The sequence below is a fragment of the Xyrauchen texanus genome, chromosome 31 (assembly GCF_025860055.1).
Source record: "Xyrauchen texanus isolate HMW12.3.18 chromosome 31, RBS_HiC_50CHRs, whole genome shotgun sequence".
NCBI lineage: Eukaryota > Metazoa > Chordata > Actinopteri > Cypriniformes > Catostomidae > Xyrauchen > Xyrauchen texanus.
The window spans coordinates 22320914-22346871 of record NC_068306.1 but is presented as its reverse complement, the minus strand read 5'-3'; the positions used below and the strand labels follow the sequence as shown (position 1 = coordinate 22346871).

The 25958-nt window shown below is 40.7% G+C and overlaps 1 protein-coding gene across 2 annotated transcripts in view; it reads right to left on the bottom strand.

Moving 5' to 3' along the window:
- LOC127624709 (neurexin-1-like) overlaps positions 1 to 25958 on the bottom strand; it is a 526269-nt gene that overhangs the window by 41041 nt on the left and 459270 nt on the right. For both annotated transcript variants that reach the window (XM_052099555.1, XM_052099556.1), the window contains one exon: positions 23295 to 23476. In XM_052099555.1, the coding sequence (XP_051955515.1) occupies positions 23295 to 23476 (182 nt within the window). The remainder of the gene's footprint in view (positions 1 to 23294; positions 23477 to 25958) is intronic.

Here is a 25958-nt window from a genome sequence, read left to right as displayed (position 1 = left end):
AGCATCACACACAACAGAAATATGTTCAAAAAAAATTTATTAATTACAAGTTCTAAAACTGCTCCAGTGAGAAATCATCAATATCTATGATTTATTTACTGCCTTTGGCCTTTTACTGTAACACAAATCAATAACTATTAAGCAAATGCGTGACGACACAGTGCAGTTATGGTTAAAATGTAATTGCTGTGATTAGTGGTAATCTGACCAATATTAATCTGATTTAAATGGGAATCCTTACAGAATAGCACTGAGATGAGTGACTGATGAGATATTGAGAGCACCTGGAGAGCGTGCATGTTTGATTGTCACTGAGAGTGAGCATATATGAAGGGACTGAAGCTGAAAGTGCTCATGATCGCTCAAACAGTCTCTATCGCTCAACATAATGTCTGATTGTCACGACTCACGTTACATCACATATACTCAGATTTGTATATGAATGTTTATTTGTTGTTTATTTCGCTTTTATCCTCTTTATCCTCTCTGTGCTCACAGTGCAGCGAGTCAGAATTACTACCGTAATTACTCTAGAAAATTGGCAAATTAACTTAACATTTAAAAAAAAAAACTGCATCTCATCTGAATAACAGCATGTCTGAAAGCTTAAATTTGTGAACACTAAGAATTGCCAACAATTCACTCCCCTGAGGCCACACTGTCATGCATCAAGAGCTGAGAAAGCGCTCATTCATTAGAGTAGCAGTGTATGTGTGATTCACTGCGTGCTGCAAAAAAGTTAAGCCCTGATTCTAGGCACGATCGTCGATCACAGACTTAAGACAAAAATTGTCTGATTTAGATCAGTGGCTGTTCGATCGGTGCCCCCTACTTTCTTCTGCTGAACACAAATTATTATTTTTATATGAATAAATCAGCTCTGTAGGTCTTCACAATGCAAGTGAATGGGTGCCAAAATTTTGAAGGCCCAAAATGCACAGAAACAAAGCATAAAAGTGATTAATAAGACTCCAGTGCTTAAATCCATATATCCTGAAGCAAAATGATAGGTGTGGGTGAGAAACAGTTCAATATTTGAGTCTTTCTTTTGACATGTTGCCCTCTACTGGGTAGGGAGGAGAATATCTGGTAAAATCTGACTGAAATATTGAACTGTTTCTCACCTACACCTATTTCCTTTGCCACTGGAGTCTTATGGATTACTTTTATGCTGACTTTATGTGCATTTTGGAGCTTAAAATTGTGGCACCCATTCACTTGCATTTTATGGACCAAGAGATCCCATTAAGGACTGACAACCTCAGTCACCATTCACTCCCATTGTAAGGGAAAGAGCACCATTAAATGCTTTGACATTTCTCCCGTTTGTTTCACGAAAGAAAGGAAGTCAAATAGGCTGGAAACAACAAGAGAGTAAGTACATTTGAAGAGTCTTTATTTTTGGGTGAACTACCCCTTTAATGGAAGCATTCGGCTGTAAATTAATGATTTAAGAATCTCTCCTCAAGGTGGAGCTCTTGAGTCAGATGACTGGGACTCATCTACTGGCCACATCTGCTGTTAATGAAATGTTTCCTTTTAAGTCTGGATGCAGAAAAAGCTTTTCATGAGAAGCAAAGAGAACACTTTTTTTTCTTGGCATGTCCCATATAAGATTCCCATCTTTTATTATTCTGCATCCGCACGGCCTGCCACAATACACTCTTCTGGCACTTTGCTCTTAATGAGCTGTGCTGTTGTTGTGTGTAGTACAGATCTGACACAGGGGCACTTGAATGCAAAGTTATTAACTACTCTCTTATAAATTATGAAATAATACAATTCCCTTTTTGCATCATTAAATGTTGCCCTTCTTGTCATTTGGTTTATTGAGGACAGGAAGTTGCCATTTAGAGTAAGGGTTTTCACAGGGATAGTTCTCAAAAATGAATATTCTGTCATCATTTGCTCACCCTCGTGTTGTTCCAAACCCATATGACATTCCTCAATGGAACACAAAGGCTGAAGGCTTGCCTCAGTCATCATTTATTACTTAAATGATGACTGACATGCAATGAAAGTGAATGGTGAATGGTAAACTATGCCTTTATGAAGCCTGGTAGGGAGTTCAGCACACCAGCATCCAAAACACAAAGTATACTGCTGACCAACAGTGTACTGAGTCACAAAGCTGAGTTAGAACTCCTGATGTGCAGAATGAAATGGCCTCAATCAATGAGACTAAGTCTAGACATTTCGCTGCATGTCACTACTTGCCCTGCAGGCAACCAATGCAATTGACTGCCCATAGAAGAACAGATCAACAGTTCTGTGAAAGAGCAAACAATCTCAAGAATGACAAGGCTTGACAGAAGTTCCCAGTTTGTCTCTGTGTAAATGAGCCAAGCTTCCAAGAGACTCCTCCAGAAGTGTGATTCAAAAGAAAAATATGGCTTGTACAAAACAAATGAGGCTCTGGTAAGTTACTGAAATTCAATGGAAAGGATGCGAGAAGACAAAGGGATGGAGGGATGCTATCCACAGTGTAGCAGCAGAAGAAGAGATGAGAGTCTAATTAAAGTCTGAGCAGAGACTGATGGACTGGCTTGTGACGAATCTTGCAAGAAGGCAAATCTCTATTGCTGCATGCACATGGGCAAGATGCCACAAGCAAAAGCAGCCACGTGGCTTGTTCATATTGCAGCACATGTTAAAAATGTATTGAGGAAAGACAGAAATGCATGTTGAGATGAGCAGCTAGGGAGAGGTAGGAGCTTTGAGGAGGAGAGGCTGCTTCAACTGCAAAGCTGTCATTCTATACATACACGTTCCCACAAATAAATAAAGGGACACTTCATTCAATGCATGAATTTTCGTATCACACAAATCTTCTCACAACATGTATGGGTGGATGGATGGATGCTGCCATGTTTGGCTTTCTGTGTCATTATTCAAAACAGTTTGCATCCATTTGACTAACGTAATTTCATTTTCGTTGCCTTCTTCCCCAATTACGATACTCAGTATATTATGTTAATATTGCTTTTGTATCTCCTTAAAATAGTTTATCAACTAATAAAACTCGGGTTAACCTCTTGCGACCTTGCGGTCTCATGCGAGGACGTTTTTGGATTTGCTCTACGCAACACATCATCTTAATTCATTTAAACCTATTGCATACTGTTCAGAAGACTCTAAGGACTCATTTAAGGGTTAAACTTCTGACGTACAGATGCACGAGAACCAAACACCATGGCGTAGATTTCTGTGACGTGCTTCTCTGTGCCATCAAAATTGCCTCAGGTAAGATACCTCTTCAAATTTGTTCACTGAAACCTGTTTGGTTGTAAAGTGTAGTGTCTCTAGTTTCGTTTCATCTGCTGCTTTAAATATTCGCTCATTGATGAGATGATAAACATGAAGTACTCGGATGAGTGCTGTGGAGCAGGTCTCTGATAGACATTCCCACATTTTTGTTGTTGTTTTGAATAACTTTTCACAGTAACAAATCTGAGGGTTATTTCACTTCATTATAATATATACACTACAGGTCAAAAGTTTTGAAACACTCATTCTTTGTTATAATTTTTTTTCTTCACATTTTTGAATAATAGTAAAGTTATCAAAACTATGGAATAACATAAATGGAACTATGGGAATTATTTTGTGACTTAACATTTGCTAACTTTTAAATCATGTCTCAAAACCCATTATTTTAATTTATCTTATTTATGATTTTTAAGGATTACATTTTTTGTTCTTAGTGTATTTGTATTCATTTATATTATCATGTATATAGATAGTTAATGTAATGCAATTATTGTTTGTGTATTTTAATGTACATGTAAGGTGTCCTTGAGTGTCTTGAAAGTCGTCCACAAATAAAATGTATTATTATTATTATTAATAAACAAAATCCAAAATAAATCAAATCTGTGTTATATTTTTGCATCTTCAAAGTAGTCGCCATTTGCCTAGAATTTGCAGACATGTACTCTTGACATTTTCTCAATCAGCTTCTTGAGGTATCACCCTGGGATGCTTTTTAAACTGTATTGAAGGAGTTCCCATCTATATGCTGCTTTTCTTTATTATTTGGTCCAAGTCATCAATTTTCAAAAACGTTTTTTTTTTTTTTTATATTTTATTTTAGTTTTATAATGAATTGTGACTAATATGGTGGCACAAATATATTTTTGTCAACAAAAAAAATTTCAAACATTTAAGCATACTGTTATGTTTACCTTGTCTTGTTTCACTGTTGCCCTTTTGTTTGTCATTTTTGTCACTTTTGTTATTCTTTAGTTTTCACATTTGTCACCCTTGTACCTCCATAGTCTTCCTGTCAGCCCTCGTGTTCACTGTTCATTGTTTTCACCTGCCCTCGTTTAGTTTCCCTTTGGTTTCTGTTTATCACCTTATCATCTTGTTTGAGTTCTGTTTGTTCATTGGTCCCTTTTTCCTATGTTCATGTATTTTAACCCTGGTTTTTGGTTCAGTCCTGGTCTATCGTTGAGTGTTGTTAGCTGGTATGTTTTCCCTTCCCGTGTGTTCAGCTTTATGTTTATTTCCCCATTGAGGGTTTTTCCTTTGTGTTTATTTGTTTATTTTGATCATTCAATAAAGTTAACTGCATTTGGATCCGCACCTCCTCGTCTGCCTCGCTGCTTACTCGTTACAGAACGATAGACCAGGACTGAACCAAAAACCAGGGTTAAAATACATGAACATAGGAAAAAGGGACCAATGAACAAACAGAACTCAAACAAGATGATAAGGTGATAAACAGAAACCAAAGGGAAACTAAACGAGGGCAGGTGAAAACAATGAACAGTGAACACGAGGGCTGACAGGAAGACTATGGAGGTACAAGGGTGACAAATGTGAAAACTAAGGAATAACAAAAGTGACAAAAATGACAAACAAAAGGGCAACAGTGAAACAAGACAAGGTAAACATAACACATACGCCTTCAGATCAAAATATTTTTAAGATCGTGAGAAACATTTCAGTTAAGACCAGTAGTGTATATTTTTATTTGGTTATCACTGTAGAATATGGTTTTATTCATTAACATTAGTCAATGCATTCTTACATTTTTACTGTGCATTTTCACATTGGGAATAAATGTATTCATGCAAAAGCTGAAAAATATTGCTTTCAGAGGCCTTATATGGAGTTAGAATGAAAATAAGGTGCATTTTGAACTGTTCTGAGATCAGTGCAGACAGACATAACACTGGAGGTTAAGTCATTCACTAAATAGGGAGCAAGGGTGCATCCTATAGCTTTCTATGAAGCTGAGTGCATACACTCCTAAAATCTGACCAAAAGTTCAGATTCAGGTTGCAGATGATGTTTGGACCACTCAACATGTTTGGCAGACATGGGAGAATGATAACCAGCACATAAATTCAGAATGTTCTAATGCAATATTTTTTTAACATGGTTGCCAGTGATTTGACGAAGCTTGCCATTACTTTTAATCAGATATATTTATTCAGCTTTATAGAAAATCAGCTGTAGTCTATAACATCTCAATAACATAAATAATCAACACTCCTGTATACATAAACTATTTGATGAAATACAATTGACTTTTTATAGCTTGGTATTACTTAAAATTTCACAGCTTAGTCCCACTGTCCACATATGTTTACATACATTTTTAGTAAAACTATTTCCTTTTTGCTTGTTTATTAGGTGCTACTAGTTACAAATAAAAAAGGGAAATAGAAAATGCGCACAGCAGTCACATGGGGGTCTCACGAGGTTAAATAAATGTGACTGGTGGGCAGACATTGGCTGTGAACGAAAACATTCACTCGTTAATTCATTCTTTTTATAGTAAATGCTACAGGATAGGGAGCGATTTCAGACTGTTCTGAAGGGAACTAACCAGTTAATTACAGTCACCTATAATTGGTCAATGACATGCGGTAGCCACAAAAAGATAAGAAGAATTGTATCTTTTGAGGTGTGTGACGCAAAAAGTCCTACATGAAAATGAGACTGAATTCTCGTGAATGGGCTTGACAAGCAGAAATGTCTCAGTTTAGCTGCCTGGCACCTCTTTCCCTATCTCAAAATGAATAGAGAACTCACAGTTACCACATCCCGTGTTACAGCCTTTACATGCTACTAATAGAGAGTTTTTCATTCTATCAGCCTGTCTACACTGGACATGAACGTTGCGTCGCATCGCATCAAAAGCAATAGAACCCCATTATAATAAATTATGCTGTCTACACTGGAAGCGTCCATTGTGGCAACAATAAATGGGTGTCACGTTCCATTTTGCGCTGCACGCACTGGTGCTCGTACACAAATTAAACTGTTCAGAAAGTTTGTGTCGATGCATCAAAGCTGTTGCGTTGCATCACGTCACGTCTGACCCTGATAATCCTGCTTGATTAAAACCTGGATTGTATCTACTTGCACATTGCATCTGTAATTATTGGTTTCAGATTTTTAATTGTCAGGCAGAGAATCATAATCAAATCGAATCGTTGTCAGAGCAAATCGTCACACCCCTAGTTGTAAGTGATTTTTTGCATGCTGCTATGAGGTTGCCAGGGTGTTATGGATGTCTCAATAATATATTTGTCCCTACAGTTACTCCTTCAATGCAAGTATGGACTTTTTTGCCTGTTTTATGATTAAACAGGTGAAAATGTTATGTTTGATTGCTTAGAATATTAATAACGGACCTCTCCTCAACACATGGCATGATTTCACTTAACATTCATCTCAGTTGCACAAACAGTGCAGAACGAGCTACATACCGAAGTTTATTACTGGTTTGTTCAAATCTTTAACTCCAAGTATGAGCAATAGTCATGATGTTTGCCTTAACAAGTACTACTAATGATTCTCTACTGTATCCACCAGCCACTTTATTACAGTTCGTTCATAACACACATGGTGTTGTGGCTGGAGTGGAGGTGGCGTAGTTAATCAGAAGGTTGCTGGTTCGATCCCCACAACCACCACCATTGTGTCCTTGAGCAAGTCACTTAACTCCAGGTTGCTCTGGGGGGATTGTCCCTGTAATAATGCACTGTAAGTCGCTTTGGATAAAAGTGTCTGCCAAATGCATAAATGTAAATGTATGTAAATGTGTTGTATCCTCATACTCTTTGTCAGAGTCTAAAGGAAACTGCATAAATGAGATTCTGGTGTGAAAAACCCCATTAGATTATCTTATTCACTTCAGAAAAGATGTTGAAAGTCACCTTGTGTTTCTCCCCCTCTCAGCATCCCTTATGCACACCAGTGCAACTCTGCAGCACTGCCCCAGGCAAAAATCTCATTCCCCAAAGGTACCATTCAGAGCACAGTTAGAGGCTACGGCAGGTCGGGTTCTGACAGTGGCCCTGCATATTGGACAACAATAAATCAATAAAGCACCAGGCCCGCAGACTGGGAACCAAGGTGGCACATCCTTTTTATTTTAGCCTTGGGTGCTTCTGCTGAATGCCAATAAGGACGACAGTGCGGACACAATTTTAATGCTGCAAGATGGTTGATCAGGTGGCAGTGTTGGGGAGTAGCTAACTAAAAGTAGTGATGCTACTAGCTTTACTACAATTTTCAGTAGTGTCAGTAGTACAGTTGTTTTCAAAAAGGAGTAGCTACTATGACTTTGACTAATGAATTACTTTTTCCAACAAGTAATATGTGTATCGTGACAAAATAATACGTTGGGAGAACTATCTATATAAAGATAACCAAGGGCATATACACTTTTGGACAGAATACGTAATGTAAATTTAATTATTATTTTGTCTTGTGGAAATATATGTAAATAGCTTCATCAGGGCAGCACTAAATAAAAACCAAAATGTAATTTTAATGAACACTCTTTCTTTTTCTAAAAGGTAATCTTGCATATTCTGCAAGGGATAAAAGCAGAACTGTATGTGCTTATAATAAACCAGTTTACATCACAGATAAATCAATGTAAATCCCTTTCAAATAATTAAAAATGTTATGATAAATGTTCACAAGTTCACAACTTGGATTTGATAAGATCCTACAAAAGGGATGCACATATTTTACTGGAATATATTCCGGAGACAGCTGTAAAAGAGCTTGACATATGTCCTGGACATGTTGAAAGAAGCATTTCAAAGGCAAAGCTAATCCATCAATCGCATGCAAAACACTCCTCATTGTAGTCTTCGTGTCACGGTTAAGTGAACTGAGGCTCACTACCAAACCCAAGATCCTCCACACTCAAGATGTATTTTCTTTGGTGCCAAACGCATCCACATTAATTTGGAGCAGCTGAAAATATCTCATGTAAAATGTATAGAGCATGAAGTCTTTCAGGAAGTTGCTAATAAACAGGAAGGGAGCACAGGGCCTATGTTCCTCTTCCTCGCTAGATTTAGCACTAGAAGCATGCAGCACTGCTTGCACAATTTATCAAAGCAAATTTATGAATCAATTGTCATCTCTCCCACTGACAAGGGACTGAGCTCACTCAAACTACTTGACAAATGGAACGCAAAGCTAGAGCTGCGTTTGAGTGTTATTATCTTCTTCACGGTTGATTATGATCAAACTCAGCCTTCATTTTGAGAATCTGACTCAATTGAAAATAGAGGTCAAAAAGACATGTGTTGTTCAGTATGCTGCAAACACCTCTTTCAATACCTTGTATACTAGATGTTCTATATCGTCGCTGTCCAATGAAAAACACGTATATCCACTTTTGGCAATTTTGACTTTTTAACACAGGCAAATGTTCCATCTTTGCGAAACCACGAGTGAAAGCTAATTCTGACCTGGAAAACGCATCTCGAAACCAAACTGTCCACTTAACAACCTAGTCATAAAACAAATTTCGATCTAAAATAGTAAGTGAAAGCTCAGATTACATCCAAAAATAAATTCTCTAGCAATCTATAACCTACCAACTGAGTTCTGGGAACACTAACAATTAGACTCGAGTCTGTAATTGAACATACACCATTGGAACCCATGATAAGAAAACCGTGTATTAAGAGTATAATCCAATTAAAATATCGAACAGTTCACTAAAAGATGTGTAATGATGGAATTCTATTTATGGTGCTAAAGGTGACTAATGTTATTTTCAATTCATTTTGTAAGATTGTTTTTAGAGATACGTGCTTTTCATCAGAGAGTGACGATAAGGAATATATAGTGGGATACAAAATCCATAGTGAAAATGATTCTATTTTTCTTTTTCCCCCATTACAAATCATATTATAAGTGTAACAGTTGGAGTGCTGGTTGATTAAGTAAAAAATAGTATATGAATTTTACAATTTCTTAGTATTTGGTACATCCGTCTTTTCTTTTAATGACAGAATGCATTCAAGCATTTTGTGAGAGCGCTAATTCTAATCGCAGCACAAAGAGCAAGTGGGTGTGGGTCAGAGTGTTTGTGCTATTGTTGGTGTATGCGTGCAAACTGTGGGTGTATTGTATGTTAATGAAGTTCCTGAGAAATAAGTTGTTGCGCTAAGACGTTTGAAAACCATGTATTAACTGCAAAGTTGAAATGTTTCTGCATTTTGGAGATTCCACCAGCAGGTGGTAATAAAGTCTATGTTCAAACTCTGAAAATATAGTGGAACATCAAATTATGTCCCTGACAATCAGAGTTTTATATTAGTCTTATATGGAGAAATAAAAGTAAGATATTAGTGTTAATCTATCTAGAGTTCATGGTTTATTTTTCAGTTATTATTATTATGTTTAAATTTACATTCGGTAAATTGTAGCGGTGTACAGCAATGATCACATTTCATAAATTATGGAACGGAACACTTATAATTTGGCAAAAAATTAAAAAGCCCCTGTTAAAAGTTGGTTATATTTCTTATGTGCATTATGCATTTTTTTTTAGCAAACTCTTTTATCCAAAGCGACTTACAGCGCACTTATTACAGGGACAATTCCCCAGGAGCAACCCGGAGTTAAGTACCTTGCTCATGGACACAATGGTGGTGGCTGTGGTGATCGAACCAGCGACCTTCTGATTAACAGTTATGTGCTTTAGCCGACCACGCCCACACCACTTCACTCCATTATAATGTCTTCAAAACGACAGCACAGAACGTAAAAATTATACCAAATATGTATTTATTATTATTAAGCAACTCAAGAACAAGCATACAGTATTTTCCACATTTATTTTCTCCCTCCAATGCAGGCAACATGTATAATAAATAAAATGTGCTGAAATTTCAACATGCTCACATACTTTTAACTCATTTTAATGATACAATAATTTAATAAATAATCCACGAATTACATCGCTTACATTGCCATTGTTTACTAATGAATGTATTATTAGCATTTTGGCTGTGTACTCACAGAACGACACAGACACACCAAATACAGAACTATAAATTCCTCCTCACTGAATTACAGCCTGTACAGCTGAAAACATCTTGCTTTACAACTCCCTTTTGGCACCCCTCCATGGACATTTCATCCAGAAAATGGAGCCCACATGTGCTCTTAGGCCCAACAACACTTATCGCTTTGGCCACTGGGGGCCGTGTTACACATTTCATTAAGCACTGACCAATTTTTGCTAAATAAAAGTAAATCTACTGTTAACGATTTCACTTTTAGATCAGTCTGGCATGACACAGCAGCATTGGCTCAACCAATGGTTTGAATTTGTTTGTACAACTAGTGTAAGACAGGGGGATTTTTCTGGAAGGTATTTTTTTCTTTTTGCAATTCTGTTTGGTAACACTAGTGGCGCAGAAATGACACAGGTCAGCTCTAAGGTAAGTAGCTTATTTTTTTCTTAACAAATGCACCATTAATTATCACGCTAGACATTGGCTTTTGACAGATTTTCCCTCCTTCTTTTAATCACAGCGCATCTGTCTAGGGGATACACGCTATAAAAAGAATGATTTCTCTGAGGTGTGCTGCCGCCACTGGCATCTGTTCCAAAGCCAAAGTGTACCTCGACAAGTCAAATACGAGATGGATGGTCTGAAGCACACTGACTGAGCTCTGGAGCTGTTGCATTGAGACAAGCCACAATGGGGTCATGATATATAACAGGATCCAAAATGAACGCTTAAGTGCAAGAAAAAAATTTGCTATGTTATGGAAATAAGTTGAGTAATGAGTTACTCAGCAGTGGCCAGAAACTTTATTAGGAATTGCAACATACTGTAATACATGATCTACATATACTTGTAAGAATGCTAGTCTGACCCTCACTGTTATAAGTGACATGAGTGAATTAAATCAAATAAATAAATAATATTACCTCTAGCATTGAAGAAAATATATGCCTTAATCTATCTAGCAGCCATGTGTAAAATTCAAATAAGAGAATTAAACTATTTTTTTCTGCTCTACAACAAATGGCCTTCATCGAGATGGCTTTTGCCACAGGGTGCTTTCTAAAGTTGCTTAATGATGGAGGCTTACACCAGGCTGTGATTGACGAAGGCCAGTTTAATCTGCCTATTTGTCAAACACATGGTGGGAGCAGCTAATTATAGTGGGGAGCTCTGCAGTTCCTTATTTTTTTAATTCACTCAGAACTTTTGTAACTGAATGATGCAATAGATGTCTTCTGTAACATCACTGTTAGCTTTATGTCCTGCTGAAACTCTGAAAGTCTTAGCAGGTCATGGGAATTTATACACTTCTTACTATGGGCTGTCAATTTAACACATTCATTTAGGGTGATTAATTCAATGAAAAATAATGCGTAAACAATTAATCTGAAATGTATGAATCTCAGCACTAATGATTAGAGATGCTGTAAACTATTGAGGCGCAACGCAACCCAAGTAAGACACTCCAAAAGTGTCCATGTGACACATGATTACATACTGTAAACCAACAATTAAAAACAGTGCAGAGGGAAGTGGGCCAATAATAGGGTAATGTTCAATGATATGTAAATAAAATTGTAACTTTTAAAGCCACCTTTGTATTGTCTAAATGCTTGTCTGTTGCCACAATGTATCTATATGATGTAATGTATTCTAATTATCTGAATTATATTTTTTATATACTATATAAATGATTGAAGTTATTATATACTAAATCATCTTTATTTGTAGCCTTTCTCAGTAAATACTGATATGCCTTTAATTTGATTAATTCATCTGCACATCATGTAATTAATTTGATTAAATATTGTAATCAATTTATAGCCATACTTCTTAACACTAACATGAAATCTTTTTTTTTTTTGAGATTGTGGGAAAAATGTGTGATGAATGTAGATTAATTTATTGGACGTTTGGCTGACCCAAAAATGAACTGAGATAAAAGAGAGCCGGAGACGCCAGTTCAAGAGAGAGAGAGAGAGAGAGAGACACGCGGCCTCGCTGTGTGTGTGTGTTTACGATTCTTTTATGTTGTTTAAAGTTCAGTTACATCATTAAAGTTTATGTTGACTGCCGGTTCCTGCCTTCTCTGCCAATACTGAACCCATTACAGAATGACTCACAACACGGACAGATACAGAAAACAGAAAGTCTAGCCCATTGCTTCAGTTTTGTAATCATGTACCAATGTTAACAAACAGAAACACATTGGTAAGTATGGCAGCAAATGGCTATTGAGGCATCTGCCATCCTGTCTTAGTTCTCGTTTTCATGTCTGGGCCAGCTGGCAGAGGGCACCAGGGCCACAAGTTCACATACCTGGCCATGCAGAGGTCACAAACAGTGGGTCACAGTGTGGGTGGCATTACACTCTGTTTCACCCTCTCTCTCTCGAAGAGTGCTGGGTGTTCTGTTAACATGGCCAATAAGACTATAAAACTCTATTCATCAGTATAATCCATCACTCTATGCCCCTGACAGGTGGGCAGGTGAACCCTAGGGCACCCTCGGTGTACGATGCCAGCAAGATGGAGAAGGCCAGAACCTTGCTTCAAATCGATATACACCCACCCAGAATACAAAATTAGAGTGCTATACATTACAAGCAGTAACAACCCCTGGCTCTGTCTCATTCATCAGCCTGGGCTGTTTCTACTCAGCTATCATCAAACCTCAGACTTCATGGGTGAGTTAACAATGCCAGCCATCTCTAAGCCCAGGCAACATAAATGGTGAGTTAGAGAAATAAGATGTAATGAAGGAGAAAAGAGCGAAAACCCACAAGTCAGCCACCTAAGGGTCGTCGGGCTCTGATACACCCACCATAGTCAGTCATTCTGCACATCTGTCATGCTCACGACTAATTGGGTTATCTGTCCTTGGTTGTTATTTACAAGTGTGAGCAAATTTTCAGGCTTAAACTGAGTTGTTTTCAAAGCAGCATTAAACCTCTCACGTTATTTGCCACGCCTCCCCTTCATAACTCCCCATTTATGTCTATCATAAAGTTTACAGACTCGCTTTTATATACAACCAAAAAATATTTACGGTACAAGCCAAATCACAGGCAGTTGGTGGCACAGTAATCAAGGCTGGCAACCATCGCTTGGACAGACACGCTGAGAATTTTCGTAGATACCATTAGGGCTGGGCAATATCAGATATTTCATACCATATTTTACATGATTTTGCTGGCAAAATAAAAGTAAACAACATCGTGAATATCAAGATGATGGTAATGCACTTGTTATTTGGCCACTAAGTTTCCTAAAGACCAAGTATTTAGACTAGTTCCCCTTCTGTCGCTCTCTCCACGTTGTGTCAGAGAAGCGACACTAGGGGTCTCTCTTGAGCGCCGATATTCACCTCTGAACTGTGAAAAAAGGCCAATGAGAGTTGGCAACCAGTATTTGCATGTCCCGCCCCCGGACATACGGGTATTTAAGCGGCGCAAATACGGGAGTTCATTCAGAAAATTTCTTCTGAGCCGATGGTCGTGTTTGCAGACTGCTGCGTTTTACACACCGAGTTCCTGCTATCCTCTGCTGCATGCTGTTGGATTCTACGGCGCACAACAGCGGCTTTCTCCTGTTTGCACGGCTGTGCACTTCCTGCCCCTGAGCGCATCGGCAGTTGCAGATAAGAAAGAGCTCTCACGAGTTCTTTCATTCATAAAAGAGTGATTTTATTTAAAAGAGTAATTTCCTCTAAAAGAGCAAAAAACACAGCGTCCTTAAAACTCCTTTTAAGGACGCGTCTTTATAAAGATGCCTTTCTGCCCCTGTGTTGTTCCTGGATGCGGTAGAGTACTCTCCGCTTCCAACGGCCACAGGCGTTGTCTCGTGTGTCTGGGCAGTGATCACACTGAGGCTGCGTTTGTGGATGGTTCATGTTCTCATTGCGAGAACATGACCATGACAACGTTGCGGTCGCGGCTTGGTTACAACCGTAAGCAAGCCACTCCAGCCGCCCCCCGCGTCGCTCCTTCCCACGGGATTGAGGACGATGCGGCTGGCAATGGAGGCGATTCGGGGATGGCAGCAGGTGCAGCTCCGCCGGGTACGCCCCCTTGGACCACCCGCCCCCGGCACGCTCGTTGACTCCCGTCCCCGCTCGAGGTGGCGGCGACTTGCCTCACAGCCAGTCTGCCTACCCTCTTGCGATGGAAGCAGATGAGTTCGCCGCGACACTGATGCTGAGGGCTCCTCTGGGCTGCTGCCTTCGGGCTTGCATGCCCAGGAGGAGGCCGACGCACAGATGTCCGATATGCTTTCCCGGGCAGCCAACAGCATGGGCCTGGATTGGAACCCTCCATCCTCCCCACAGCCATCACGGCTGGACGATTGGTTCTTGGGCGTGGGGCGCCGCTCACAGCCTCGCCCCCCCCGGTTCCTTTCTTCCCGGAGGTGCATGATGAGCTGACGTCTTCGTGGAGAGCACCCCTCTCCACTCGTCGCACTGCCACCTGCTCATCCGCCCTCGCCACCCTCGACGGCGGAGCGCGCCACGGGTACACGGAGATCCCCCAGGTGGATAGAGCTGTTGCGCTCCACTTATGTCCCAGAAGCACTACCACCTGGCGGGGCCGCCCTGTACTCCCTTCCCGGTCCTGTAGAGCAACATCCTCGCTCACTGCGAAGGCCTACAGCGCCGCTTCCGCCCTGCATGCCATGGCTCTCCTGCAGGTCCACCAAGTCAAGGCACTTCGCAACATGCACGGGGGTGGCCCTGATCCTGACAAGCTGCAGGAACTGCGCTCAGCGACCGACCTCGCCCTGAGAGCGACGAAGGTCACAGCGCAGGCACTCGGGCAGGCGATGGCCACTCTGGTGGTCCAGGAACGTCAGCAATGGCTGGACTTGGTTGAGATGCGTGAAGCTGACAAGAATCGCTTCGTCAATACTACTGTCTCCCAGTTCGGCCTCTTCGGCGACACCGTTGAGGACTTTGCCCAGCAGTTCTCCCTGGTGAAGAAGCAGACGGAGGCCATTTCGCACATCATGCAGCGCTGCAAGCTTGCCGCCACGGCCCAGGCCCCACCTGCTCGCCGAGGGCGTCCTCCCGCGGCCAGAAGACCTTCTGCTCTGCCCCAACCTGGGCCCAGCTCTCAGCCCCGGCGTCGAGCAAACCGCAGGAAGCGTACGCCCCCTGCCTCACGGACCCCTTCGAGGACCCGGAAGGCTCCCAAGCGTCCCTGAGACAGCGGACCCAGAGGATCTCTCCTCATGACCGCTCCTCATGACAGCCCCTCCCTGGCGAATTCCCCTGAGGAAGGACCTTCTTTCTCAGGGACGGGGCATGCTCTGGCATCCGCATCCAGACCTCTGGAATCTCCACGTCTGGTCCCTGGACGGGATGCGGAGGATCTAGCCGGTCTACCTTCGGCCGTCATAGACACTATTTACCAAGCCAGAGCCCCTTCGACCAGGCATCTTTACGCCCTGAAGTGGCGTCTGTTCGCGGACTGGTGTTCTTCCCGAGCCGAAGACCTGCAGAAGTGCACAGTTAGGTCAGTGCTCGTGTTTCTTCAGGAGAGGCTGGAGAGGAGGCTGTCCCCCTCCACCCTCAAGGTGTATGTTGCCGCTATCGCGGCCCACCACGACACGGTAGACGGCAAGTCTCTTGGTAAGCACGACTTAATCGTCAGGTTCCTAAAAGGTGCCCGGAGGATGACTCCCTCCCGGCCTAACCTGTTTCCCTCCTGGGATCTCTCGGTCGTCCTTATGGGACTCCGGAGACCCCCCTTCGAGCCGCTTGACTCAGTTGGACACAGGGCCCTCTCTCACAAGACTGCCCTGCTGATCGCGCTCGCTTCCATCAAGAGGGTCGGGGACCTGCATGCGTTCTCTGTTAGCGACGCTTGCCTGGAGTTTGGTCCGGCGGACACTTTCGTGATCCTAAGACCGCGACCGGGCTACGTGCCCAAGGTTCCTACCACACCCTTCAGGGATCAGGTGGTGAACCTGCAAGCGCTGCCCCGGGAGGAGGCAGACCCAGCCCTTTCACTGCTGTGTCCAGTACGTGCCTTACGTGTTTATCTGGACCGCACACAGAGCACCAGACGCTCTGAGCAGCTCTTCGTCTGCTTTGGGGGACAGCAGAAAGGGAATGCTGTCTCCAAGCAGAGACTCGCCCACTGGGTTGTCGACGCCATTTCCCTGGCTTATCACACCCAGGCTGTGCCCCCCCCTTTGCGGGTCCGAGCCCACTCCACCAGGAGTGTTGCGTCCTCGTGGGCACTGGCTAGGGGCACTGCCCTAGCAGACATTTGTAGAGCAGCGGGCTGGGCAACACCTAACACTTTTGCGAGATTCTACAATCTCCGAGTTGAGTCAGTATCGTCCCGTGTTCTCTCAGGTACCGAGCCCGTAAGAACTCGGTGGCACGTCCACGATCTGACCGGGTGAATCGCTTGCACCCAGCGCCCTTCCCCCTAACCAGGGGAAACAGTGCGCCTTCATTCCCAGGAGATCCCAGGTTTGGGACACTGGTTGACTCCTCCCTAGCCCTCGTGGGTCGCAGTTCAGCGGAGGAACTCGCCGACCCAAACCACTGCAGGTACCGCAAGCTACCCTGTACTGGTATAGGTGCCCCACAGGTAAGGCCTCCTGTTCGGACTCCCCCTGTGTGTAAAACCACGGTTCTGTCCCATCACGAGTTGACTCTGTGTTTCCCTTAGGCAGTTACAGCTGCCTCGGTTGCCGTGCTGTATGCTTCCCCCCTCTGCGAGGCTGGATCTACCACCGCACTACTTTTTCGCATAAGACCTAAGTATAGGCCATGCGATGTATTTGCCACTCAAAATTTGCCTCCCCTCCCGGGTAGGTGTGGCCTCCGCAGGGTCTTCTCCGCCCTAATAAGGGCTAAGACCCCCTTCCCTCAATGCGTGCAAGGGCCCCGGCCGTAGTTGCTCTATGCGAGAAACATAGAGAGAAAAGAGGCCCAGCCAGGCTGGCCGTTCCCATGTTGGCGGCCATCACCTTGTTCCCCCCTCCAGGGTAACGATAAGGAATCCTGATGGCTTAAATGGGGCATTGGGGAAGGGTACGTGCAGCCTGATACAGTTGGTCGTTCTGCACGTAGGAATACCTGCTCGCTCCTGTATCAGCAGATCAGGTACACGGCTCAGCGCATGGCTCTTTTTAAGTGGACCCCTAGTGTCGCTTCTCTGACACAACGTGGAGAGAGCGACAGAAGGGGAACGTCTATGTTACGTATGTAACCTCTGTTCCCCGATGGAGGGAACGAGACGTTGTGTCTCCCCTGCCACGTCACTGAGCCGAGCCCCTGTTGTGGCCGGACCATTTCCGGCTCCTCAAAAAAATCCTGAATGAACTCCCGTATTTGCGCCACTTAAATACCCGTATGTCCGGGGGCGGGACATGCAAATACTGGTTGCCAACTCTCATTGGCCTTTTTTCATAGTTCAGAGGTGAATATCGGCGCTCAAGAGAGACCCCTAGTGTCGCTTCTCTGACACAACGTCTCATTCCCTCCATCGGGGAATGGAGGTTACATACGTAACCTAGACGTTTTGTGATCCTTCCTTTGCTAGTAAGAGAGTGTTAAACCAATAAGTTAAATTGATTCAAAACTCTGATTCAAAGATTAATTTGCATCAGTTATCAGTAGATATTTGCTGCCATACTTACTAATCATCTAGTCAGTCCTCACTCAATTATGCTCACAGAAGTCACAGTGTGGCATCTGTCATCTAATCTAATACTATCTAGGTGCATATACAGTTGAAGTCAGAAGTTTACATACACCTTAGCCAAATATACAAATATACTGACATTTAATCATAGAAAACATTCCCTGTCTTAGGTCAGTTAGGATCACTACTTTATTTTAAGAATGTGAAATGTCAGAATAATAGTAGGACTGGGCACTGATATTCAATTTGAAAAGTACTACAATTATGATCTTCCAGAAAAAAACGGAAGCCAAGGTTATGGGAAAACCAGATGCACATTCACTCTGGGAAACACTGCAATAGAACACACCCTACACTACGACTACCTCAGTCTAAAAATCAGTGCTTCAGGGGGTTTTGGTCTGGCAGTGAATGCACTAAAAGAGAAAGCTAGAAGAGCATTCTATGCTATTAAGGACAAATTTACCCAAATAAACATTCCTGTAACAATTTGGTGTAAAATACTATCAAAGTAAAAACTTTGATAGTATTATTATGCCTATTGCTATGCACTGATGTGAGGTTTGGGGTCCACTCTGTCTGGCAGATTACTCTAGATGGAACAAACACCCCATAGAATCCCTGCACGCAGAATTCTGTAGAAACATTCTAAGAGTTCAGAGAATAACACCTACTAATGCATGCCAGGCCGAACTAGGCAGATACCCCCTAATTATACATATTGAAAAATTATCCCTCAAATTTTGGACACACCTAAATACAAGTTCCCCTAACACACTGCAACATGAAGCCCTTAAAACTCAAGAGTGGAAGCCTAAAACCAGTCCCCTTTGTCAGCTGGCTGTGAAACTCACAAACCCACTAACAACTAACAAACACCAGTTTCAGACCAGCACTGCTGAACAAAACCAGATCAGAATAAACCAAATCATAAAAGAAAGCAAAAATTCATATTTGGACCATTGGCAAAATTAAAGTAAAGACCAAAGCAAATTGGAATGTTATCAGGCCCTAAACAGAAAGTGTAATCTGGCAAAATATCTCTACACTGTAAGAGATCCAAAACAGAGACGGATTCTCACCAAATACAGGCTCTGTGATCACAGTCTGGCCATAGAAAAAGGCAAATACAGACAAATATGGCTTCCAAAGGAAGAACGAGTACCGTGACATGGGCGAGGTCGTGACAGGGACACACTTTCACAAACTCTCAAACCTCATGCCACAGTTTTCCAGTTCAGCAGAAACAGATCAAATGCAGGTATTACTGGGGGATCACAATCAATTTTGCACACCCTCAGAAACAAATTACTGCCGTAATATACTTCAGTCACATAATTTTATTATTTTTTTTCTTCTTATGTTCATGTCTTATTAAATGCTTATTTTATTTTATATTGTATTGTCTATATTATTATTATAGTTTTTATTTTATTTATTTATTTTATTCATTACCTGGCACATTATTTTAATTCTATTTTTATTGTTATTTATTACTGTTTTATTATGATTATTTGTCTTGTCATTATCTGTTTTGTATATTAATGCTTTGGCAATATTGTATGTAAACACAATCATGCCAATAAAGTACAGTAAAGTTAAAGTAAAGTTAAATTGAAATTGGAATAGTAGAGAGAATGATTTATTTCAGCTTTTATTTATTTCATCACATTTCCAGTGGGTCAGTAATTACATACACCATGTTAGTATTTGGTAGCATTGCCTTTAAATTGTTTACTTGCGTCAAACATTTTGGGTAGTCTTCCACAAGCTTCTCACAATAAGTTGCTGGAATTTTGGCCCATTTCTCCAGACAGAACTGGTGTAACTGAGTCAGGTTTGTAGGCCTCCTTGCTCGCACACGCTTTTTCAGTTCTGCCCACAAATTTCTATCAGATTGAGGTCATGGCTTTGTGATGGCCACTCCAATACCTCGACTTTGTTGTCCTTAAGCCATTTTGCATCAAATTTGAAGGTATGCTTGGGGTCATTGTCCATTTGGAAGACCCATTTGCGACCAAGCTTTAACTTCCTGGCTGATGTCTCGAGATGTTGCTTCAATAAATCCACATAATTTTCCTTCCTCATGATGCCATCTATTTTGTGAAGTGCACAGTCCCTCCTGAAGCAAAACACCCCCACAAAATGATGCTGCCACCCCCATGCTTCATGGTTGGGATGGTGTTCTTCGGCTTACAAGCCTCACCCTTTTTCCTCCATAACAATGATCATTATGGCCAAACAGTTCAATTTTTGTTGAATTAGACCAGAGGATATTTCTCCAAAAATTGTGCACTTGCAAACTGTAGTCTGGCTTTTTGTTTGGAGCAGTGGCTTCTTCCTTACTGAGCGGCTTTTCAGGTTATGTCAATATAGGGCTCGTTTTACTGTCTACCTGTTTCCTTCAGCATCCTAAGCTGTATGATGGCTGCATGGTCCCATGGTGGTTATACTTGTGTACTATTGTTTTTATAGATGAATGTGGTACCTTCAGGCATTTGGAAATTGCTCCCAAGGATGAACCAGACTTGTGGAGGTCCACAATTGTTTTCTGAGGTCTTGGCTGATTTCTTTTGATTTTCCCATGATATCAAGCAACGAGGCACTTCGTTTTTAAAGGTACAGGTACACCTCCACTTCAGTACACCTCCTATCAGAAGCTAATTGCCTATAGGCTTGACATCATTTTCTGGAATTTTATAAGCTGCTTAAAGGCACAGTTAACTTAGTGTATGTAAATTCTGACCTACTGGAATTGTGATATAGTCAGTTAAAAGTGAAACTGTCTTTCTTGGATGTTGGAAAACTGTTGTTGGAAAAATTACTCATGTCATGCACAAAGTAGATGTCCTAAACTACCAAAACTATAGTTATAAATCTATGGAATGGTTAAAAAATGTTTTAATGACCTCGACCCAAGTGCATGTAAAGTTCTGACTTCAACTGTACGTGAAAATAATAAAATAAAATGTATTCCAGTATTCCTTTATTTAGTGATAGCAGTGTGTTAAACATGCCTTAATTAATTTTTACTACATTTTTACTGTGTTTTAGATTTTACATGAAATATTTCTACATTTCATCTTCTTGGCAACAATGGCTGTTTGGTTGAAAAGATTGTACCTAAAAAATTACCCTTTACATGGAAAATGTTATCATCAACAACCCCCATGCCATCCCAGATGTTTATGAATGGCTTTCTTCTGCTGAAGAACACAAATGAAGATTTTTAGATGAATATCTCAGCTCTGTAGGTCCATACAATGCAAGTGAATGGGTGCCAAAATTGTGATGCTCCAAATAGCACATAAAGGCATAATAAAAGTAATCCATATGACTCCAGTGTTTTAATCCATATCTTAAGAAGTGATATGGTAGGTGTGGGTCAGATCGATATTTAAGTAATTTTTCTTCTCTCTGCCCATTAGGGGGTGGTATGCATGAAGAATGTGATTCAAAAAGTTGTAGAAACAGGAAACAGGATGCACCTGAGCTCAATTTTGAGTGTCATGGCAAAGGCTGTGAATACTTATATACATGTGATTTTTTCAGTTTGTATTTTTTATAAATTTGCTAAGATTTCTAACAAACTTCTTTCACGTTGTCATTATGGGGTATTGTTTGTAGAATTTTGAAGAAAATAATGAATTTAATTCTGTAATAAAGGCTGTAACATAACAAAATGTGGAAAAAGTGAGGCGCTGTGAATACTTTCCGGATGCACTGTAATTTCTTAAAGCTATATTGTCCAACCCTATATTCCAACACTGAAAAATCAGAGAAATGTCATCAGAGCTGAAACATACCACACAGATACATCCTTTAATCCACAGAAAAGAACTATTGTGCCTTGTGCCTGCGAGCAGAGGAATGAGTTTCTGAAAACAAGCCCCAGTCTGTGTCTGGCAGAGCAGCTGCTCACAGACTGTTTATGACTGGGCTGCCATGGAGGCTCACGGTGTGAAAGTCGACAGTTTATGCTGAATTAATTATTCATTCAGAGGAACCTTGTTAAAATGCATCTTTTTTTACTCCCTTGAAATATAATTGCAAGTAATAAGCCAAGAGGTCGAGGCATTTACAAGCTTGATCTACCATCATACTATCACAGCCCTATGTTGTTTAAATTGGCTAAATTCAAATGAACGGATGTGATGTTTTCTTTATAAACTGAGCAGGGATTATTTATTTAATATTTTTGGCTTTATAATATTCTCCTATCTGAGAGGGGGAGGGGGGGGGGGGGGCATCCTATGGAGGGAATAGTATTTGGATAACAGACATAGCTTATTTTCATGATGTTATCCTTGCGTATAGCCTGATATGTCTGGAGCCCCAGAAGTATTCTCTGAAATGATTTGACAAAGTATTTTTATAAAAACCATTTTGCATCAGTTTCCCTGTCAGCAGTTCTAAACATCCCATAACTGAGAAATTGGCAAAAGTAAAGACTACATCAGTACCACTGCTCGCATCAAAGCCTCCAGACAAAATAAAAACTACAGCTTTATCAAGGCAGAATGTATCTTGTTATACATTTCAAGGATGTCAGTGTTAATTATCAGCTTTCTATTAAGTCTGGTTGCACCTATCTCTTTAAAAAAATGCTGTCCTGGTTAAGCAATACATTTTGGGGCAGTTTACGTCACTTTATTGACAGGGATAGTAGAGAGAGGACAGGGAATTATAGGGAGAACAGGGGGGAATGGAGTTGGAAAATGAGGCAAACCAGCCTTGAAATTGTGTCGCCAGCATGATCATCACAGCTCAGTGGGTAGGACATATGCACTAACTGTTAGCTCATAGATCCAACTTAAATGAATACAAAATATTTCCATATTGAATAACATAATATTTCCATAATGTGTAGGCAATTCTGCTGAATAAAAATAATAATATAATGTGTTAATTAATACTTATTACATGGCTCTTTGGAATACTTTTTACACTGTATTACTCGGTAGTCTCTTTCTTCTCACATAATATAAATTTCAACTCAAATCAGTATTTTATGTCCAATTATTTATTAATGTGTTAAGTAGCCGTGTAATAAGCCAGATAATGTCAGATGGTCATGTTGCAAAATAAACCCCTTGATACAATACCCATTTGTTTCATGTCCAGTTCCTGACCAATCTTTTGGGGTGATAATGACCTGAGGACTATACATTATCCTTACACAACATAACCTGAAATAACATTCCTAAATGGATTTGAGAAACCTTTGCTTATAGTTATAAAGCAAACTGAACTAAAATTATGAAAACATTAGAATAATTTAGAGAAATGCAGGACAATACATATTCCAATTAAGAAGACCTTCAAAATGGAGCTGTAATACTCACAATGTGCAACTGCAGGTAGTCTCCAAGGCCCTGGCTGCTCTCTACTTGCACCAGGATGGCATCACTCTGCTGTGTGCTGAAGCCCACGGCCAACCGGTCTGCCCTGGTGCTTGGCCGATCATTGTGGGCCCAGGTGTATGTGATGAGCGCTCCTCCTCTGCCAAAAATATATGTGGTCCCAGCTGCCAAATGGAGAAAAGAAAGCAAAAACAAGACATGAAGCATAAGCTTCACGGTTCAAAAAGTTTACAAGAGATAAAGAAAAGAATGACAAGAGAGAATCAGGAGCAGCAGCACAGCAGGAGGGATGGAACAATGTGGATGTGTGAGGAAATGTGTGAGGATGGATGCTAAAGAACCCTCTAACATTGCACAAGATAAAAATGCTTCTGTCTTTAAATTACCATCTGTTATGATGTGCCTTGGATGTACATTTGTAACATGTTTCGTCAGTGACAAACATATCATCTAGAGGACCGTTATTTCAGAGAAACACATTCAGCATGTGTATGTATAGGTGGGGGAAATAATCGCTATTTGAAAGTATTGTGATATCTAACTTCTGACTTCCTGAGCACAGCACTTATCAGAGTGACAAATGACTTACTCTTATCATCTGATCGTGGCTGCTTTTCTCTTCCAGAACTTTTAAATAATAATGCTGCCTTTGCCACCATAGATCACAACATTCTCTTGAATAGGCTTGAGAATTATGTTGGCATTTATGAACTTGCATTTGGTTTAGGTCCTTTTAAGCAGACTGCTACCACATTGTCTGTGTAAACGAGGAATTGTCATATCAAACAAAGGTTAAGTATGGAGTGCCACAGGGATCAGTTTTAGGGTCTCTGCTTTTCTCCTTATACATACTTCCCCTGGGAGATATTACCAGGAATTGTGTAATAAGTTCCACTGGAATCCACTGCTATGCCGACGATACCCAACTTTATATTTCTTCGAAACCAAACAAAATTCTCCAAATTAGCAGATTGTATCAAAGAAATCAAAGAATGGATGGCCAGAAATTTCCTTCTACTCAATTCCGACAAAACAGAGGTACTAATTATTGGACCAAAAAACCTCTAAAAATAAGCAGCTACAATATAATTTGATTCTTGATGGATGCACACATCAAGATGTCTTCTACATCAAAGAACCTAGGTGTTATATTTTATACAAATCTGTCCTTTGAAAATCTAATTTCCAATGTTTCTAGAACAGTATTCTTCTACCTCAGAAATATTGCTACACATGCTCTCTGTTGCTGATGCCGAAATACTAATTCATGCGTTCATGACTTCAATACAAGATTATTGTAATGCATTACTGGGACGATGTCCTGCAAGTTTAATAAATAAACATAAATTGGTTCAAAATGCAGCAGTCTGAGTACTGACTAGAACCAAGAAATATGATTACATTAGCTTGATTTTATTGCCATTACATTAGCTACCTGTTCAGTGTCGTATTAATTAAAAAAATATGTTAATTACGTACAAAGCTTTGAATGGTCTAGCTCCACAGTACTTAAGTGACCTTCTACCACACTATATTCCATCACGTTCATACGATCACAAAACTCTGACCTGTTAATGGTTCCTAGAATATCAAAATCCACAAAAGGAGGTATATTATTTTCCTATTTGTCTCCTAAACTATGGAATAGTCTTCCTAACACTGTTTGGGATGCAGACACACTCACTCAGGTTAAGTCTAGATTAAAGACTCATCTATTTAGCCAGGCATGCACCTAATTTATCCATCAACTTACAATTAGGCTGCTTTAGTTAGGCCTGCCAGAACCAGAAACATTTAACATAATCTATAACTCTGGACTACACTGCTACATGTTACTGATTGATGATAACTAAATACAGTCAGTGCCAGCAAGACATAACTTCAGTCTATTACAATGGACTTCAGAGGATGAACTGATGCCAACTCTAATAAGACATGGGATACTTCATATGCCACTGCCTGAACCTAGGAATCAGGATGGTCCTCACCGAATGTCACCAAAATGACCTTCCGGTAGAACTGCGATGCACCTCACTGATCTCTGACTGCACCTTGGTCTAATGAAAGGAATACAATTTTAAAATGGAATACATAGACTACCAACTAATTACCAACAAATGTCTTCATCAGACAACTAACAAAAAACAATGCATCTATGTGAATTTCTGCAGTTAATCCAGGATGGACTTCAAAGATATTGGTCATTAATCTTACAGTTCATACACAATCTTTGTTTAAAAAAACTGGCCCTTAACCCTTACTTAGTTTACTTATTTTAAACCATGACTTGCGCGGCACACAAATAACTAATATTGGCATTATATTCATGCTGTTTAGCCAGAGGGGAACTGGCCCCAACAGTGAGCCTGGTTTCTCCCAAGGTTATTTTTGTCCATTAACCAACATCTTTTTGTTAGAATTTTGTGTTCCTTGCCACAGTCGGTATGCTGACTTGGGTTCTACATACAATTATTATTGAATTATTCATTTTTAGACAATTTACAATCATATTTAATCAAACTACACAATGATGGTTCTAAGACTTCATAAATATTACAGTTTAATTTTCTGTTACTGCATGATTTTCGATAAAGCTGCTTTGAAACGCTGTGTGTTGTGAAAAGCGCTATACAAATAAAAAATGAC